The 21,490-nt window shown below is 43.6% G+C and overlaps 1 protein-coding gene across 1 annotated transcript; it reads right to left on the bottom strand.

Annotated features, from left to right (window-relative positions):
• Nucleotides 1–10,146: 10,146 nt before the first annotated feature.
• TAP2 (transporter 2, ATP binding cassette subfamily B member) lies at nt 10,147–20,681 on the bottom strand. The gene is given in 13 exon segments (XM_046641213.1): nt 10,147–10,581; nt 10,966–11,102; nt 11,468–11,627; nt 11,796–11,969; nt 12,154–12,234; nt 12,236–12,343; nt 13,206–13,334; nt 13,490–13,687; nt 16,758–16,963; nt 17,242–17,372; nt 19,412–19,526; nt 19,617–20,117; nt 20,521–20,681. Coding segments are annotated over 12 exon segments (2,112 nt in total). The 5' UTR covers nt 20,110–20,117; nt 20,521–20,681; the 3' UTR covers nt 10,147–10,401.
• Nucleotides 20,682–21,490: the final 809 nt, after the last annotated feature.

Here is a 21,490-nt window from a genome sequence, read left to right as displayed (position 1 = left end):
ATGGCGGAAATAGGATTCAGAAAAGAAGGGTGAAATGCAACTATGTAATCTTTTAATACACTATGATCCTCACTCTTACTAAACATGCTCTGCCCTGGAATCTGACCAATCAGAATAATAGATTCTTCTCCTGGGAGATCATGACAGAGTAAAGAAAAAGATCTGGAGGTGGGGAAGACATCACTAATGTTCACCAAGTTCCTCTAATTCCTGGGCACATGGAAAACTATACCTCCTAGTCTCCTGGGACTATGTGACTAGTTCTAGCCAATGGTTAGTGAACAAAAGATTCTTGGTCGAAGAATTCAACTACCATTGCATGACTTTTCTCCTCTTCCCCTACCAAATCAACCAAGAAAGGCTTGTGTTGAAATAGTGGAATCAGAATATAAAAGTAGTCTAATTAGCTGAGTCATCATGGAGGGTAGCTGCCCCTAGAGAAACACCCAAACCTACAATATACTCTGTATGAATGAGAGATAACTTTTGCTTAATTAAGGTACTGAGGGTTGCTTATTACCACAGCCTGGCCTAACTTAACCTAACTAACATAGGACAGGAGCAAGAGTGTCAACCCACCCCCTCCACATCCCTCAAGTAGATTCAAATATAGTATTCATGAATTAGAAGCCTTATCACAGGCCAGAAAATGGTAGACTCTGTATACAGAGCATATGACCCATGATTGTGAGTACTTCTTCTAGATGTGGATAGTTGTTTTGCTCCCATTTGGGAGGGCGTGTGTGAAGCTGAGTAAAAAGGTGACAATCAGGAGCTCAAGCCACTGAGTTTAACTTCCTTTCTTCTTCTTACCCATACCTACCTAGTCTTTCTCGTGTACCTCATCCTATTTTACTTGAGGCTAAATAAATGAGGATGTGACATGGAGGTTATCAGAAGGAATAAAAGTGTGAGAGGGTAGGAGAGACATAAGTCTGAGCCTGTTTCCCCTCCTTTGCAGGCAGTACCCTGGCTGGGCTTCTGCAGTTTCCCTCAGAGATGAGACAGACCCTGAGGAGAGGAGAGAGAGCAGAGCCTAAGGAATATAGATTAAATGGGAGCTTGTATTTGGATTTAGCGGGAAGAAAAGGAGTTGTTAGATGGCAAGGGGTGCTGAAAGACTGGAGGACATGGATGCTGAACCAGAAAGGGAGGAGGGCTGTTCTTACTTCTAGCATGAATGTGTGTAAGACCCTTAAAAGCTAAAATCTGACTTGCCTACATCATGATCATAATAGCTAATATTTGTCAATTTCTTACTATAAGTCAGTTTTCTAAGCACTATATAAATTGTGTGTGTGTGTGTGTGTGTGGTGGAGGGTATCATGATCTCCCTTTTATAGATGAAGTTATGAAAGGATGAACCAAAAGTCACATAACTAGTAAGTCCATAGGTTGTGCTTTTTCCCCTGTACTATATCTCTTACTTGGTAACCCAGGAAAGCATTATTTCTACACCTTCAGCATCCCTGTAATGATAAGACGCACAAAAGGTCAAAATAATTGAAGAATTTTATGATAACTATTTGGTGCCAGGACAGATCTCCATCACATCTTATCTCACAAAAGGACATTGGTGGTCTCATATATCACAAGAAAGGAAGGGCATAGAGCCCATCTGTAGGAACTAAGAGAAAGCAAGACCAACCTGTAAATCTCCCTTTTCAATAGCCTCTGATACATCTTGAATAAGTCAAAGCATGTGATTCGTCCAGTTGGAAGCTTTGTTGAATTGTGTTCTGTGCTTAGTGTCAAGCACAGACAGAAGGATCTGGGCTCCCCCAGCTTTTCAGAGAGACTACACAGTTCTAGGGAGACAGCTAATAAAGGGAGAGGCTGTGGCCTGGTTCCTTTCTCTCACGTTTTTGTTTTTGTGTTCCATTTGTATGAGCTTGAAAAATAAGAGAGGGGCATTTTCATCTTTCTCTTCCTGCCTGACTTCAGCCAAGAGCCCTAATATGGACAGACCTATTATAGACACGGGCTTTTCTGTCATTTTTTACTCAAGCCCGTACTTTGCATCCCTCTTCCGCTTTCCCTTCCCCTTCTCTAAGGAGTGAAAGAAGTTGGGTGTGGTATATGTGGTAGTTTCTTGAGGGTGGTAGAAAATCATTCTCCCTATTACCTGACGCAAATACCCCTTCAACTGCTGTATTGTTGACTTTAAATTTGGAATAAACTGTCCGTTTTCCTCTTTCTACTCCCTTCTATCACCGGAAACATAAGCTGCCTTAGAGAAGTTAGAAAATTATTCTGTGATACTAGACAGAAAATTAAAACATATTTTTAGAGAACACTATGTGTTGAGTTTCGGTTTAACTGAAAGGATTATACTGGGCTAAGAACATTGCCAGTTCGAAATGCTTGCTTAATTCTCCCTCAGTGGTGACTGTAGTCCCAGACTAGAGGGAGACGTCACATGAGGGGAAAGGTGAGAAGGAAGGGATATGAGAAACAACAGAAATAGGTGGAATTTGGGGTGTCTGAAGCAACCTTGTGATTCCACCCAGTGAGAACCCGTTTGGGAACTGAGGAACTAAAAGCTCTGGGCTCTAATCAGCAATCACTTGTTTGATAATGACGTCTGGATGGCTGGATCCACCCATCGTATTGGTTTATGCATACTACGTGACACCATTCTCTAGACTATGATAGTTTTGTCTATCACTCCATTGTGGAAAAGTGAATGTTGGTGCTCTTTTCTCCGCTAATTTGTACATTTGAACTCATTATTCCTAGGAAATAGTCACTGAAATTATAATATTATGAACTTCAAAAAGATTTTCCAGAACAAGCCCAACTTAGTCCTGATAGGTTTTTAAAAATCTGTGCTAGATTCTGTTTGCAATATTTTTATTAGGATTTTTGCGTCAATATTAATAAGTAAATTCATCTATAGTTTTTATTTTTGTTCATTATCATAGTTTAACATAAATATTATACTACTTCATTAAAAGAACACTTTTTATACTATTGAGCCATTTAATTAGGGTTGGAATTATCTTTTTTTTCTTTGAAGACTTTATTACATTCCTCTAAATATCTTGACCTGGAGCTTTTCTGAGGGTAATTTTTTTAGGATTTTCTCTATTTCTTCTGTGGAAATTACTCTATATAGATACCCTACCTCTATAGGAGTTGCGTTTGGTATATTGCATTTTTCAAGAGAATTATTCATTTAATCCAAGTTTCCAAGTTTATTTTTGTAAAATTGAACAAAGTAGTCTCTTCCGATTTTTCTTCTGTTCCTGTGTTAGTTTTGTCCTTGTCATAACTTCTCTGCTTTTTTCTTGATGAAGTTTTCCAGCAGTTTATTTATTTTACTGAAAAATGTTTTAAGCTTCTGAATTCATGCATTCTACTGTTTTAGTTTTCTGCTTTTATCTTTATTATCTGCTCCTGTTTTTGTGTGATTGATTTTGTTGTTCTTTTCACTTAATTCACCTGTTTCATTCTTTCCTTTCACTAATATAGTTAACTAAGGTCATATATTCTCCTCTGAGCACTGCTTTAGCTATATCTCAAAGGATTTGATATGTGATTTTTGTTATTTTTCGAGAAGTTTTTCAATTTTTTTTTTTTTATTTTCTCTCTGGCTCAAGAGAGAGACCATTTCTTTAAGTTTCTATGTGGAAGAGCGTGTATCTTTTCTGACTTTCTTCTGTTATCTAGCGTGTTCCATTATGGTCATAGAATAGTATCTATGTCATTCCTACTCTGGGGAACTTGAGGGTTTTTTGTTCCATAATATGTGATTTATTTTCATTAATGTTTTGTTGGGACTTGAAAAATTGTGTTCTCTATTTTCAATGAAGAAAGTTCAGTATAGATTCATCATATCCAATTTTTATTATGTTAGTAATATCTTCTGTGTTCATACTTTTTTGTCTACTCAATCTAGTACTGAGGAAAGTGAATTAAAGTCTAATAAGTTGTTCATTTCTGAATATTCCCCTTGTATTTACCTTAATTTCTGCTTAATAAGCACTGCTGATATGCTATTTAGAACTTATGCCTCTTTTAAATATCCATTAGGAATTCTACACTTAACATTATAAAGTGTCTTCTCATCTCACTCAATTTTTTTGGTCTGAATTTCACCTTGTTTAATAATAAGATTGTGACCTCTGCTTCTTTTTTGTTTGTTTTCCCTTGTTGCATCTTTTCCCATCATTTTATTTGTTGAATAAGTGAATAAATATTTCTGAATAACTATTTTACGTGTGTCTTTTGTATATTGCAAACAGCAGAATTTTTCTTTTAATCTAACCTTAAAATATTTTTATTTTATAGATGAGATAAGCCCATTTACAGTTATTAATATGGCAAATAGACTCAGTGTAATTTGGAGATAATTATTTTCTGTTAAATATGTTGTTTATGTGAGCATTTCCTTTTTAAAATAGTTTACTATGTCTTTTTTGTGTTTTTCTAAAATTGCAGTTTTTCAGATATTTAGGAAGGTGTTTATTTTGGAATTGTCTTCATAACTTTATTTTTACATAATACAATTAGTTCTCTCTTTCTTTAGATAGTTCCTATTAGTTTTCCACTATGAACATCATAAAACTAGCTTTTTTCCTCTTCCATTTTCTTTGTGTTTAATTTTGTACTCTTAAACACGTTCAAAAGGCAACTACTTGATTTATTGGTTTTTTGTTTTGGGGGTTTTTTTAAAGATTTTTTTTTCCCTTTTTCTCCCCAAAGCCCCCTGGTACATAGTTGTATATTTTTAGTTGTGGGTCCTTCTAGTTGCGGCATGTGGGATGCCACCTCACCATGGCTTGATGAGCAGTGTCATGTCAGCACCCAGGACCTGAACCAGCAAATCCCTGGGCAGCTGAAGCGGAGCACATGAACTTAACCATTTGGCCACGGGGCCAGCCCCCTGATTTATCAGTTTTAAGGGATTTTTTTTAACTTTCTATTGAGATTATGATAGTTTGCAACCTTGTGGAATTTCAGTTGTGTATTATGGTTTGTCAGTCATGTTGCAGGTGCACCACTTCACCCTTTGTGCCCACCCCCCACCCCCTTTCCCCTGGTAACCACTAATCTGTTCTCTTTGTCTACATGTTTAACTTCCACATATGAGTGGAGTCATACAGAGATTGTATTTCTCTATCTGGCTTATTTCACTTAACATAATATTAAGGGATATTTTTTGACTCCTGGACAACGCCATCAGCAAGCTTATTCTATATCCTTACTTATTTTTCTACTTAATCTGTAATGACTGAGAAATGTGTTTCTATTTATCAATTTCTTCTTGTAGTTCTGTCTATATTTTCTTATATATTTTGTGACTTTGTTGTTAGGTGCATACTGATTCAGTTTTAGTATGTTTTGGTGACTGCTTGTTATCATTGTTAAGATCATCTTTGTCTCTACTAATGCCTACAATCTTACTTTTTTTATTAAAGATTAGCACCTGAGTTAACAACTGTTGCCAATCTTCTTTTTTCTTTTCTGCTTTTTCTCCCCTAATCCCCCAAGTACATAGTTGTGTATTTTAGTGGTGGTCCTTCTAGTTGCAGCATGTGGGATGCCACTTCAGTATGGCCTGATGAGTGGTGCCATGTCCACGCCCAGGATCCAAACTAGCAAAACCCTGGGCTGCTGAAGCAGAGTGTGCGAACTTAACCACTCAGCCATGGGTAGGCCCCAAATGCCTACGATCTTAGACTAGATATATGTATATGTTTTGGTGAGGAAGATTCGCCCTGAGCTAACACCTGCTGCCAATCTTCCTCTTTTTGCTCAAGGAAGAGTGGCCCTGAGCTGACATCTGTGCCCATCTTTCATCTGCCACAGCATGGCTTGATGAGTGGTGTAGGTCTGCACCCAGGATCTGAACCCATGAACCCAGGCTGCCGAAGTGGAGCACACTGAACTTGACCAGTACAGCACTCGGCCAGCCCCTTAGATTATATTTTTAGCTATCAATGTAACTACACAAGTCATCTTATGTTAGTTTGTGTATTATATTGCATCTTTTGATTTTAACCTTTTTATGTCTTTAGGTTGTCTTTGGGACTCTCATGAAGGACATGTAACTAGATTTTGTGATATTATTAATCTAATCTGAGATTTATTCTTTAAATTTAAGCCATTTACATTTATTGTGATTACTAAATTATATGGATTTATTTCTATTATCATATATTGTGCTTCCTATTTTGTTATGTTCTTTCTCTGCTTCTTTTTTTTTCTCTTTTCAACTCATATTAATTTGATTAATTTTTTAAAGTAATCTCTAATTTCCCTCTCCTGGCTGAGGAGTTTTAAATTCTATTAGTTAAGAGTTACCCCTACATTTTTAACATGAGTACCTAACTTGGCAACATCGGAAGTTAATCAATACCTCCACCCTCCTTCCAATCAAGGAAAAGACTTTAGAATGCTTTACTTTATCTCCTTGTTCTCATATTATTTATAATTATTCCACCTTGTTCTTAAATTTAATAGTCATTGTTGGTGATTTTTATAGTTATAGTCATTTTTCATCCTTTATTCTGATTTACCAATATTCTAGACAGGTTTTTCTCATCATTTTGTGTGTTTGTGTGTTTCTCTTCTTTGCTTCTTGCATCCCAGTTTTTCTTTCTGGGTTCAGTATCCTTCTGACTTAAGTGGCAATAAAGGAAAATCAAACGATGGCTATAATATAATGCCACTTTTTATCCGTAAGATTGGCAAAATCTGAAAAGTTAACGATATTCTACATTGATGAGCATGTGGGGAAATAGATAAACTCATATATTGCTAATGGACCTGTGCATTAATACAATCTCTATGAAGGCTATTTTGCAATATCTATCAATATTAATAATATATATACATTTGGACTCAGTGACTGCCCCTTTAGGATTTTATCCTGGCGATATTCTTGCACATGTGTATTACAATGTCTATGCAAGACATTGATTACAATAGCAAAAGATTTCCAATAACTTAACCGCTCATCAATAAGAGGAAACAGGCTAAATGAAATATGGTACCTTCACAAAATAGAATACCGTATAGTCACATATTGCTAAAGTTTAAAAAGTAAAGTTCAGAACAGGGAATTTAGGGAGCCACTATTTGTAAAATAGGGAGCAAGACTATGTATACACATACGCTTACATATACATTAAATTTCTCTGGAAGGGTAAACATAAAGCTCGGAACATGAATGCCTATGCGAGGAGTATTGGCCAACCATGGAGAAGGATGGGAGTCGTCTTTCCTCTTTAACCCTAGTTTCCAACTTTTGTGCCATTTGAATTTTAAGCCGCATTAATATATGGGCTGTTCAAATAAATTGTATCTTTAAAAAAGAGAATAGTATGAGAGTAAGTGGATACAGGGAGTATAGGCAGCTCTTTTGAGGAGTTTTGTAGTAAAGCTGGGCAGAGTCCACTTTTTCCTAGCTGTGTGACCCGGGTAAGTTAGTAAATGTTTCTAAATCTCCATTTTTTCCTTCTTAGAACTGGGATAGTAATACTTGCCACATGGGATCATCTTGAAGATAAAGTAAGAAGATACATATCAGGCACTAAGCACAACAGTAGCACACAGAAAGCACTCAGTGTATGATTATTATTGTTACTGAATTATTAGAATCCATAACTCTAGGTTGAAAACCCAGTGTTTCCTAAGACCACTAGATGGCATCAGACTCAAACAAATGGGTGCTTCTTTCTCGCAGCACCCAAAACAGGGGAAATCTCAGTTTTCCTTATTCCCTAGTTCTTTCTCCCAAAATTCTGACAACTCCACTCTTCCTCCTCTTGATTCACAACTGCCATGTGGACTGCAAGTGGCTACCCCACTGGGCTGGGGCATAAAGGATTTGAAATTCAAGGCTGTTTCCACACTGGGCAGGGCAGACAGGGTGGGGCATGGTTTGGGGTTCCGAAGAAATTTATCAGAGTTTCCTAAGGTTCCCCCTCTCCATTCACATCTTCCTTAGGAAAGAGTAAAACATGACTGAGTGGGAAAGATACTAAAGGCAAGTGACAAGAAAGGGAGATTAAGGGGCAGGGACATCAAATGGTGTTGGCAGGTAGAAGAGGTGAATGAAAGAACTAGAACTCCGGAGCAAACCAGAATTACTAATATCTGTAAATACCAGACAGACCACACTTGTGGGGATCAGTCTGTCTGGGTTGAATACTTTGACCATCAGGGAACATTTTTCTGTGTCCCTGACGTAAGGCTTACCTGGGTGTTGGCCCTGAGATGATAAATTTTCGGGACATCTTAAGATCCCAAGGTCTGCTGCATCTTTCTGTCCTGCCCATCAGGATGCCTGAGTTTTCCCCCCAGCTCTCTCACTGATAGGCTGTGTGATTTCAAGCCAGTTTCCCTATCTGTAAAGTAAGATTTGACTGCTGCATTATTTTTAAGATGCCTATGAATCTATGGATGTAATTGTGCTGAGGATATCAAAGAAATTTAACAGATCATCTTCTCACGAGGGCTATAGTTTCCATAAGGTTGGGAGATACAGGAATTATTATTACCATATGACAAATAGAGAAAGGACATTTTGCGGAGAGAAGGATGAGTCAGGCCAGGCTTCTCTCTCTCCAAATGCATATTTCACCCTCAGTGACATTTGGAAGAGAGACGGGTGTAGGGTACCTGGCAGCAGCCAGCGGAATGAGGCAAAGGCTTATCTGCATAACAAACTCCCTACTCTCATCTGGCTCTGCTCCCAACAGTTGCCAGGCAGAAAAAAGTCCAAAACAGCAGAAGTCTGGCTAGTTCATGGCTAGTGCTGGAAAGTACCTGCTATTTCTGGGATTATGAAAGTTTCTCTTTCCTGGAATAGGAACCTTCAAAGCTAAGTCCCTCCCAGTTACCAGCAACATGTACAACTTTGGGTTTGCAGTGGTTGGTGTGTGTAGGGAGGGTTGAGAATAAGGACAGTGCAGGAGGGAGATTTATGCATTGATCCAACAGACATTTACTTACTGTCGACTGTGGATAGAGCCCTGTGCCAGACAGTAGATATAAAGCTTAATAAGACATACGGCCCTCCCCGGCAGGAGTTCATGGTCTAGTGGAAGGACCAAGGAGGGTGGAGAGGAGAGTTTAATGAGAGCTGTGAAAGAGGCAAGCCTAGAAGCAATAGGAGAACATGGAAAGGACACTTCCTCCAGACTGAGGAGAAAAGGGAAAGCTTCCTGGAGACCTGAACCCGGAGTTACGTGTGGGAGAACTTAGGGTACATGAGGGAGGGTGGTGTAGGGAATGGTGAGGAAACACCACCTGCAAAGGCACAAAGGCATTGGGAGGCAGGAAGTTTGTCGGGCTGGAGCTTAATGCAACAGGAAAGGGCACGACAACGGGGCTGGAAACCCCTGTGTGCTCTGAGGAAGATCTGACAGAAAGGGATGAAGAGCACTTGAAGGGTTTTACAGAAGTGACATCGTCCTAAGAACCTTCTAGAAAGAAAAGTGACTTCGTGAAGAATGGCTGGAAGAGGTGAACCGACGGTAGGAAACTTCTTTGGAGATAAGATCATCCAAGACAGAATGAAAGTCCTAACAAGACGAGAGAGAAGATAATGGATTCAGAGCTACATGGCACTAGAAGTCAAACAGCTTTACTTGATCTGATTATGAATTAGAGATTATGAACACAAGATGCCATATAATTTATTGCTTCAGAGTATGGACTCTGGGCTCAGGCCTGGATTCAAACTCCAACTCCACCACTGTGTAACCTTGGGAAAGTTATTTGGTTTATTGAGACTCAGTTGCCTCTACTATAAAATGGGGATAATAACAACCAGCCTTGTAGGATTGAGAGTAAGGATTAAAAAGAAAAATGCATAGCATAGTTCCTACTTATATTAAAAGTCTATAAACAGTAGCTATTATCAATGTTTTATTAACACTGCTAATTAGGGAACTGTGCTCTGTCCTTCCCTAGCTCCACCTGAAGTATCAGACACTGGTGGGAATGGGAAAGGACACGGAAAAGCAACCTCATGAATATTTATCATACTGGCTAATGTGTATCTCAAAGAACAGATAAAAGACTGACAGGATAGCCAGCAAAACAGTAACCATAATTATCTCTGGAAAGTGAAACAAAGGTTAGTGTTACTTTCCTATATGAATGTGTGCTATTTATATAATAAGGAAAAAATATTTTTAAATATATTTATTATGCCACAGTATACTACTCAGTACTACGTTCATCAAGGAAATAAGGTTCATGGACACATGCAGCACTCCCCGCCTTCCACTCCCAGCTCCAATGAAAGCACACATGGTCCAAATCTCCATCATGTCTCCAACTCCAGGAAAAACTACCCAGGGGAACAGCCCCAGGGAAACTCAAAGCAGGAGCTACTCCAGGTCATGAAGACAGCCATGAGAAGGGCCCAGTGTCCCTGCGGCCTCAGTCCTCCAGACACTGCTGCACCAGGCGGGAATAGAGGTCCTCCCCCCCCATGAGCTGGGCATGATCCACCAGCTCTCCCTGCCTGAGCACCAGGATCTGGTCAGCGTTCTGAACCGTCTGCAGCCTGTGAGCGATCACCAGCACCGTTCGGTCCCCATGGGATATCCAGTCCTGCAGCTGAAGGGAGCAGATTATAATGCCTCAGAGAGATAAGAATGGGATGGATACCACATCCCAACTGGGCATCATCTCTTGTGGCTTAGGGTAAAGAGGGTGTGAAACATGAGAATGTAGGAAGGAGTAAAAGATAAAGGCCTGCACTGCCCTTCTCTCTCAGCTGGATTATTGCAGCTGCTGGATGGGAAGGGGAGCCATGGAGGAATCAGGAATGTTCCCAGACCACCGTATTCTCCATTCCATTTCCCAGCCCTAGGAAGACACAGATACTCTTTCCACTAGTGAGCCATTCATCCTCCCACTGCCAGATTCTGCACAGGCTGATCCTTCAAACGTGACCCCTCAGGTCCCACTGGCCCCCGCCTCTCTCACCCCAGTACTCACAGCCTGCTCACACTGGACGTCCAGGGCACTGGTGGCTTCATCCAGGATGAGGACTCGTGGGTTCCGCACGAGGGCCCGAGCAATGGCCAGACATTGTTTCTGTCCCACAGCCAACTGGCTTCCTTTCTCCCCTACATCTGAAGAAACCAAGAAGTAGCCTTCCTCAGACACAAGTGACCACAACAACATCTTCCCCGTGAACAGGAACAAGTGCACAACTGGTATTTCCACTAGCACCAGTTAGGAGGTATGAGGGCCTGGCTAAGGAGGGTGGTGGGGTGGAGACCTGCTGGGGCTGCCCGTGTGGAGGGAGCACTACTTCTACGTTGCTCTCTGGGAACAAAGACTCCTGAGCAGGACAAGGGGCTAAACAGCTCCTGGTGCTGGGAAAGGAGAGGAAGTGGGAGCCAATGAAAAGGCAAGGAAACAAGAAACATTGAGTTACAGGGACACAACCCTCACCCCAAGAATAAGCTCCAGGTTCTGTTTTGAGTGAAGGTACCTGTTTGTAGTCCATGCTCCATTTCTTTGATGAACTCATCCGCTTTGGCAGCCTGGGCAGCAGCCATCACCTCTTCGTCACTGCAGCTCTTCAGCCCATAAGCAATGTTGTCCCTCACAGAACCCGAGAACAGCACAGGCTCCTGCCCGACCAAAGCAACCTGTACAGAGGGGTGGGAGCAGAGGACGGCGTGTAAAGCCCCATGGCAGGGTCCCTCCCTCCTCCCTCAGAATGGACTCCTTGTGTTTCTTCCCATGGATCGCCCATGTTCTCTCCACACATGCTTCTTCTCTGCTTTCTCCTCTCTCTCTTCTTCCTACCTACCCACCTGTTGGTGCAGGTAATGGTGTTCATACTGGGGAAGGGGCTCCCCATCCAGCAGCAGCTGGCCCTCCGTGGGCTGGTACAGATTCTGTAGCAGGGCGGCCACTGTGCTCTTCCCAGACCCATTGGGTCCCACCAGTGCGGTCATCTGACCAGGACGTAGTGTGAATGTGAGCCCCTAGAAAAGCCAAGAAAGAGTTAGGGGCCAGCCTCTTCTCCCTCAGGTCCCCTCCCCTTCGCTTTCTATCACAGGTAAGATCTGCTTCTCAGAGGCAAATGATCCACAGGCTGTGATGCCTGGTCACACATAAGCAGCAGGGAACAAAGGGCCCAAGTTCCCTCCTTATGGCCTCTTCAGATACCTTGAGCACAGGCTGGTCAGGGCGATTAGGATAAGCAAAGGAGACATCTTGGAATTCCACCAGTCCCTGCAGAGTGGGGGGGGGCCAGTGTTCCCGGTGGAGGCAGATTTGGCTGTCGGTCCAGGTAGTGAAAAACCTTCTCAGCAGCCCCCACGTTGCTCAGCATATCCCCGTACATGTATACCAGGGTCTGGAAGACGGGAGTGGAGGGGTCATCAAATCAGATGTAGCTCCACAGAAACCGACTGCCCAACTCCTCACACACACCTCTGCCACACTCCACCCCAGCCACACTTCTTGTTCACTCATCCAAAAAAGATTCTCTACCTTTAAATGTGCCATTTGGATGGAATTTAAAAGCAGCACCAATACCTACCCCAGTGTTCCAATTTGCAATGTAAAGGATGGAGAAGTCCATATTCCTCCCTCCTGTACAGCCTTCAGTGTTACTTCTATTCCTGGACCTTTTCAATTACGGTTTTGTGTTACTTGTGCACAGGTCTGTCTTGCCTGATTAAACAGGGAACTCCTTAAAGCAGACCCTGTGCCTACCTCATCTGAAATATTTACAGATGAAACTATATCATGGATTGCTTCAAAATAATATGGGTCGGGGGAAGTAGGTGGGGACACAGATGAAACAGTGGCCATAAGTTGATAATAGGTTTTTGTTTGGTTTGGTTCTGTTTTGCCATTGTTTGGAATTCTCCATAAAAAAATGAGTTAGGTTTTGTTTTGTTTTGTATAATTAAGGAAAACAAATAAAGCCCAAGGCCCAGAAGGCCAGAAAGAAAAAGAAAGGGGGAAAAAAGAGCACGCATGAGGGGCCAGCCCAGTGGCATAGTGGTTAAGTTCGTGTGCTCTCCTTCGGTGGCCCAGAGTTTGGGGGTTTGGATCCTGGGCGGGACCTACACACCACTCATCAAGCCATGCTATGGTGGCGTCCCACATACAAAATAGAAGGAGACTGGCACAGATGTTAGCTCAGGGCCAATCTTCCTCACCAAAAAAAAAAAAAAAAAAAAAAACCCACACATGGGCTCCTGACTCACTTGCACATAGTGGCCCACATCCTCTTGGTAGAGCAGAAAGGAGAGCAGCCCGCCCCGAGTGAGGTCCCCAGCCAGGATCTGCTGCAGTCCACAGTTCAGCATCAGCACCTGCACTCCCAAGTGCAGCATCTGGAAGGGGAGAAGAAGGCGAGGCTCAGAAAGAGTCTCCCCACTCTTCCCCTATGACATTAAGCAGCAGGGACCTCAGTACCAGCTGCAGGCTTCCCATTGCTTTTCCGGCCCCCTTCCCTTGGCCCTTCGTCCCTGCCACTCAGCTTCCTCACTCTCCGTAGAAGCAGGTACATGGCTCGCTCCAGGTCTCGTTGCCACCACAGCTGCCGGCATCGTTCAAGGGCCTCCTTATAACGACAGACCTCGTGATCCTCAGCCCCAAAACTGCGCACCGTCTGCAGCCCTCCAACGGCCTCCCGCACCACCTGCCCCGCCTTCGCCACTGCATCCTGGATCTCCCGAAGCACTGCCTGGAAAAGTGGGGCAGGGGATACAAGGGGTTGGTTTGGCAGAAGACAGCAGACCCCAATCTCTCATTCCAGCCCTTGGGATGCTCCCCCAATCTACCTAAAAGTATCAAACTGTCCTCTTTCCATCTCCCTTACATTTCTTTCCGGAAGGAATAACGAAAGTGAAGGAGAGAAGGAACAAAATATTACTGAGCTCTCAGGGATAGGTAGTGTAAGAAACACACGTTATTTGTTTTTAACTTCATTTGAGGTCATTCACACCACCGTCAGTGTCTGAATGAAGAAAGAAAGGGTAGTCTTCCTAAGAAGCCACAGCTCGCTGAAGATGTAATGCAGATATAACTCAAAATGGATCAAAGACCTCAACAAAAGAGCTAAAACCATAAAACTCTCAGAAGAAAACACTGGAGAAAAGCTTCACGACACTAGATTTGGCAATGATTTCTTGGATACGACCCCAAAAGTACAAGCAACAAAAGAAAAAATAGATACATTGGACTTCATCAAAATTCCAAACTTGTGTGCGTTAAAGGACTCCATCAACAGAGTGAAAAGGCAACCTACAGAACAGGAGTAAATATTTTCAAATCATCTATCTGATAAGAGGTTAACATCCAGAACATATGAAGAACTCCCACAACTGAGCAATTTTAAAAAACCCAATCAGCAAAGAACTTGAATAGACTTTTCTCCAAAAAAGATATAAAAATGGCCAATAAGCACATGAAAAAATGTTCAACATCACTAATCATCAGGGAAATGCCAATCAAAACCACAATGAGATATCACCTCACAACCATTAGGATGGCTATTACAAAAATACCAACCAAACAAACAGAGAATACGTGTTGGAAAAGGACATGAAGAAATTGAAACCCTTGTGTACTGCTGGTGAGGACGTAAAATCTGTAAAATGGGGCAGCCACTGTGGAAAACAGTATGGTGGCTCTTCCAACAATTAAAACTAAAATTACCACATAATCCAGGAATTCTTTATATCCAAAAGAACTGAAAGCAAAGACTTAAACAAATATTTGTACACCCATGTTCATGGCGGCATTATCCACAATAGCCAAAAGGTAGAAGCAAGTGTCCATCGACAGATGAATGGTTAAACAAATTGTGGTCTATGCATCAATGGATATTATTCAGCTTTAAAAAGGAAGAAAATTCTGACACATGCTGCAACATGAATGAACCCTGAAGACGTTATGCTAAGTGAAATAAGCCAATCACAAAAGGACGAATACTGTATGACCCCACTTATATGAGACACCTATAGTAGTTAAATTCATAGAGACAGAAAGTAGAATGGTGGGGGCAATAGGGTGTTAGTTTTTAATTGGCATGAATTTCAATTTGGGAAGAGGAAAAGGTTCTGCAGATGGACGGTGGTGATGGTTGCACAAGAATACAAATGTACTTAATGCCACTGAAATGGCACACTTAAAAATGGTTAAAATGTGGGCAGAGCTTATAAACAGACATTTTTCCAAAGAAGATATACAGATGGCCAACAGGCACATGAAAAGATGATCAACATTTCTAATTGTTAGGGTAACGCAAATCAAAACTACAACAAGAGACCACCTCATACCCATCAGAATGACTATTATTAAAAAGATAAGAAATAACAATTGTTGGAGAGGGTGTGGAGAAAAGGGAACCCTCATACACTGCTGGTGGGAATGCAAACTGGTGCAGCCACTATGGAGAACAGAATGGAGATTTCTCAAAAAATTAAACATAATTGGGCTGGCCCCATGGCTGAGTGGTTAAGTTCATGCATTCCGCTTCAGCTGGCTCAGATCCTAGGCGCAGACATGGCACCACTCATCAAGCCCCACAAACCACAACTAGAAGGACCCACAACTAAAATGTACAACTACGTACTGGGGGGATTTGGGGAGAAAAAGCAATAAAAGAAAAGAAGACTGGCAACAGTTGTTAGCTCTGGTGTCAATCTTTAAAAAAAAAATTAAACATAGAAATACCATACCATCTAGCTATTCCACTTCTGGGTATTTACCCAAAGAAGACAAAAATACTAATTGGAAAAGATACATGCACCCCTATGTTCACTGCAGCATTACTCACAATAGCCAAGACTTGGAAGCAACCAAAGTGCCCACAATTGGATGAATGGATAAAGAAGACGTGGTATATACATATATAATGGAATATTGCTCAGCCGTGAAAAAGACAAAATAGTGCCATTTGTGACAACAAGGATGAACCTTGAGGATATTAGGCTAAGCGAAATAAGTCAGAGAAAGATAAATACCATATGATTTCACTCATATGTAGAAGATAAACAAACACATATATAAGGAGAACAGATTGGTGCTTACCAGAGAAAAAGGGGGTGGAGGGAGGGTGAAAGGGGTAAAGGGGCACATATGTATGGTGACGGATGGCAACTAGACTTTTGGTGGTGAACACGATGCAGTCTATACAGAAGCTGAAATATAATAATGTACACCTGAAATTTATACAATGTTATAATCAGTCTGACCTCAATAAAATCATTTTTAATAAATAATAGAAATAAAATAAAAAATTTTTAAATGGTTAAACAGTAAATTTTATGTTATGTACATTTTACCACAAGTTTTTGAAAAAGGGAGAGAGAATGTGCAGCTAACATTCATTCAGACTCAGGACCTCCTGACTGCATGTTCTACTTTCTCTACACTCCAGCCGAATTCCTTCTGTTGATTATAAAAGAGAAAACTCTTTACCTAAAACCTCGTAAGATGGCATTTCTAATCTTTTGTGGGGAAGGTGTCTACAGACTCCTTTGAAAATCTGATGAAAATTTATCCTCTCCCCAGAAATCCACACTTGGTCTCCTTCCCTCTCACTCTCTCTCCCTCTCCCCCACTCGTTCTCTCTCTCACTCTCTCTCTCTCTCTCTCTCTCTCACACACACACACACACACACTTGCATACGGTCCCAGGGGGTCATGGACCTTCTAAGTCTGTCAGAATTGCTGCTCTAAGGGCTGAGAAGAGATGACCTCTGGGAGAGCTTTATTCTTCTTTGGTGATTCCCTACACCCACATATACCTGATGGCGGACATTGTACACCTTTTCAGCTGCTATCATGAGAGGCACGTCGACCAGAGAGAGGAGGGTGAGCCGAGGTGACAGGCTGAGCATGAAGCTGTACAGTCCCACCACTTTCACCAGGCTCCGCAACAGCACGTTGGCATTTAAAGGAAGCCAGCAACTCATCAGGGTTGTATCCGAGTTCAGCCGTGAATTCAGCTCTCCTGGGGAGGACAGAGCAGGTGAGGAAACCATGTGTAACACAGAACCCCAGAAACCCCCTCCTGACCTCCTCTGGCACAGCCCCCTCCTCTAAATGCCCTCCCTCACTTGCATCGAGACCGGTGGAAGCTGCCTCATTGCCCTGTCGCAAAAGAGAGAAAAACAGCTCCAGGCCCCGGTGCTACGGACGCAGGCAGCAGAGGCTGTGTACACGCGGGTGGAGGGTGACTGAGGGGCAAGGAATGCCCAGAGGAAGCCCAGACCTGATTCCAGGCCCCACCTGTCTTAGTCTCCTGGAAGAAACCAAGGTCCTGGCGCAGAAGGGAGGAGAAAAGCTGCTCCCGGATCCGCAAGTTGATTCTGGACATGGTGAAGGTGAAAGCGCTTCCTCGGCAGCCCGCAGACAGTGAGCTGCAGGGTAGGGAGGGGACAATAGGAGGATGAAGGGGAGAGAGAGGTAGAGAAGGAGGGAATGAGTGACAGACGCAGAGGAGAGCTCACAGAATGAAAAGAAAATACAAAGTTGGGAGAGGTATACCACAAGAGGCAGAAGAGAACCAAGTAAGAGAGGGAGACAAGAGGGGCAGGAAGGAACAGCGGAAGGAAAGAGAGGACTTGGTGCGCTAGATGTGGGAACACAATCCTGACGTGCAGAAATTCAGGAGTATTTACAGAGTTCACTCTGTGCTAGACACAAGGGAAGAATACAATAGAAGTGAACAGATGTTGTGAAAAGAAATAGCCCATGGCTTGCTTCTGACCTGGCCTCCCTCAGTGCTCTGCCTCCAGGCTTCCTCTCTGTCTTGGCCTCACCACCCCCGGCCCACCCCCCCCAAATCCCCCTTTCCTGTCCCCCATAAATTCATTGTAAGAACTGCAGCAATGAACTCTCATTCCCTGAAGCCCTAGAGTCATGCTTTTCCCCCATCTGGAGTTGCAGAATTCCTCTTAGACTAACTAATTTATTGTAAAACAATAAAACAAAGGAAAAATGTGAAAGCACAGAACCAGGTATTTTACAAAATGTGTGTTTTTAGTAGAAATCTAGTTACCATGGTTAGGAGGCTGTTGGGGTAGTCAGACATAAAATGATGCAAGTTTGGACTTTGGTCATCATAGTGGGAATGGAGAGAAAGGAGCCAAAGGAGAAACATCTTGAAAGTAGAAAATAACAGGGATACTGTTTGAACATGAGAAAGGTATCAATGATGCTGACGCTTGGAGCCTAGGATACTGATGGTTTCAGGAAGGGGAATAAGATAAGGGAGCCACTTTCAAGAAGACCAGGAGGGAGAGGAATGCATTTGGAGCTCTGGGTAGGTGGAGTGTGAGATGAGAGTGGGCTATCCAATGGGAATGTCAAGGAGGCAACTGGATTAGAGGACTGGTGCTGGGCATGGAAATATGGACCTGGGAGTCATCTGCAGAGATGAACTGCATTAGCTCAATAGGAAAAATACTCTCAAAGATCAAAGAACTGAGTCATGAGGAGAGTCCATATTTAAGGGTCCAGAAGAGGAAAGTTCTCCAGAGGAGGTAGAGTGGATTGGGAAGTAGAAAGGGCGTTCATAAAAGCTAACTGAAGAAAGAAATCAATAACAAGAGTTCATTCTAATGCCAAATGCTACAGAGAAGCAAAGAGAATTGAGGACCCAAATTTTTTTTTAAAAGCAGTGGATTGATCAATAAGAAGTTCACTTTTGAGTAGTTTCAGCAAAGAGTAGCAAATATGGAATGAAGGCACAATGAAGAATTGGTTTTTGAGGCATTCTCAATGAAGTATGACCATAACAAAGGGGCGGCATCAAGCAGCTAGCTGGTACCAGGGTAAGGTAAGTGAGGCATCTGCACCACCCTAGGAGCGAGCACCTCCTTAAATGCGTGGCACTCAGGTGCCCCACTCACCTCATCCTAGTCCGGCCCCTATAAAGCAGTTAGTTTGTTTGTAGAAAGAAGATTCCTGAGTATGTCTAAAATGAGAGGGAAAAGCAAATGAAGATGAAAAGAGTGAAGATGCTGGAAAGAAAGGTGATAAGCTTCAGAGTAAGATAGAAGAAACATGCCCAGCCTGACAAGTGGATAACTTTACAAACTAACTTAGGGGTGGGAGGTAGGAGGTAGAAAAGAGAAATGGAATTCCACAGAGATAGAAATGTTGGGAGGGAACCGAGAGACATCCCATTTGACACATAAACTCCTTTCATATTACTCACTCGTACATGTATCTATAATCATGTACTATAAATTTGGAAGATGCTAGATAAATACGGTGAACGAAGGAATGAATGGATGGATGGATGAAACAGAATGGTGAATGAATAAATACATGCATATTTTAGTTCAAGGGTTTTGTGCTTTGTGCACAAAAGGGTCTGAAAACAGAGTTAGGAAAGTGAGGGCCCCTATTAAGATTTGGGGCTAGCAAACTGACCCAATGGCCCATCACCTACCTCCCAATGGAGAAGACACACATGAAAAAGATGGCGCTGGCAAAGGCATGGGGGTCAAAATCACTTCCCAGGATGTCGATCACACGACCAGAATAGTAGGGGATCAATGTCTCACCTGAAAGAGGCAGGAAGGATAACAGATGAGTTGTGCTGGTGCCAAGGGCCTTTCCCCACCTCCAAATCACAAGGCCCTCTCCTGACTCACCCAACACCGCAAGAACAAGGAAGAAGAAGGCGATGGCGAGGAAAGGCAGGTCTGGCCTGGAGAGCTTCAGCAACCTCCACATCAAGGCTTTGTTGGTCTCCTGGCCCCGCTCCCTCTCCTGGGCACCTGGAGGACTCAGCACAGCCCATACTGCAGAGCTCAGCCCTGCAGCCCCGTACCCCACTAGCAGCCAGCTCCAAGATGCTGAAGCCACTCTGAGTGGGGGAGCACTCAAGGCCCCTGGGACCAGGGCCCTAAAGCAGAGAAACAGGGGGGTCACCAGGCAGAGTGGGGGCAGCACTGTTCCCACAAATCCCGGCAGCCCTCCCAGCTTTAGCAGCCACCACAGCCCTCCAAGTCGCAGGGTCCCCTCCAGCCACAGGCCTGGAAGTCCTGGGGGAAGCAGATCCCCCAGGGTCCCCTGAAGCAGCCAGAGTAAGGCCAAGTCCGCCAGCAGCAGGGAGGCCCAGGGTCTCAGGTCAGGGAGCCGCATGGCGTTATCTACGGGTGGAAGACGAGAAATTACGGAGACGTCCCACTCCTCTCCCCTATCCTCCCCACCCCACTCTGCCAACCCGTCCATCGGCTTCTCATTTTATCCAGTCCTACCCGGAAAGATCCCCTGGGCACCCTGTGCTCGCTAGTACATCCCTCCTGCGACAGAAGGCATTCGGCCTGTCAGAGGCAGCTGGGAAGCCTGACCAACAGGAACCCCATCCTTTAAAAAGAATTCCAGTAACTCCCCTCCCCCGTCTGCCGCCGCCGAGTTCCAAAGAGCCAGGCGGTCCCTGCCCCGCTCCCCTGAACTCCGGGTCGAGAGGGACAGGAAGCAGGGGCGTGGAGCGGCGGGCGGGCTGCGATGCGTCTCTGCTAGCGCTCCAGGTTTCCAGCCGCACGAACTCACCAGCGGCGGCTTCGGAACCACAGCTCCGAAGGTCTTTCCGTTAAGTGCTGGAGACTGAGCTGTAGAGACCTTCCCTCCCGCGGTCTCAACTTCGTCTCCCCCCGGCGCCCGCAAGCGCTGCTCTCCCAGCCGGCACCTCCGCGCCCCTGCAGCTTTCGCTTTTGCTTTCGCTTCCCCGCCAGGCGGGGCGGCCAGCGGGGGGCGCGCGAGACCTGCAGCCCGCGAACGGAGCCCGCAGCTCCCGCTCCCGCTTGCCAGGCCCGCAGGAGTCTCTCATCCTTCGCAGCAGTTACTCTGCGATAGACTGCAATTTTTTTAAATTGTCACTAAGTAAGATAAAGCTGTTTCAAGGATTGGGATACTTTGTAACTGGAGAACCAATGGATTTTCTTCCTTCAAGTTCTTGCTACCTCAAGCTCTGAATCTGTTTTGAGAACTCCCCTCTTTCCCCATCCAAGCGCCAGTTTTCGTGTCTTAGGGTAAAAACAGAGTCAGACAATGAACGAGAAACACGCAGGACCTCTCCTAAATAGAAGAGTTCAGACAGTCTCACCACGGCCTGAGTGGGTTTCCACTTACAGATTTTGAGCTTAGAAGGCCCTGACGCTTTATCTTCGTCCTTATCAACAGAGCACGCTGAGCAGAGCACTGGTCAGATGCCTCTGAATTTGCGCTCCAAACTGTGCGGGGAGTGCTGTCCGCGTGGGAGGGAAGTGGACTTTGTTTCTTGGTCTATTTTAACACTGATTAAAACAGTAATCAGGCTTCTATAGTCCTGCCTGATTCAGAGCTTATCTATGGAACATGCAGATTTGTTTATTCCAGAAATAACTCTTCAGGTTGAAACCACCTCCCAAACTCAAAATATCCCCAAAGGGAGGATCACTTGGATGCCAAACCGCCTTTTTGATGTGACTGCAAATAAGTCACTTCAAGTTTAAAATACTGTGGGTGAAAGAGGAGAGGTTTA

The sequence above is a fragment of the Equus quagga genome, chromosome 15 (assembly GCF_021613505.1).
Source record: "Equus quagga isolate Etosha38 chromosome 15, UCLA_HA_Equagga_1.0, whole genome shotgun sequence".
Taxonomy (NCBI): domain Eukaryota; kingdom Metazoa; phylum Chordata; class Mammalia; order Perissodactyla; family Equidae; genus Equus; species Equus quagga.
Note: the sequence above shows the minus strand (reverse complement) of the source record. Positions and strands in the feature narration are given on the sequence as shown.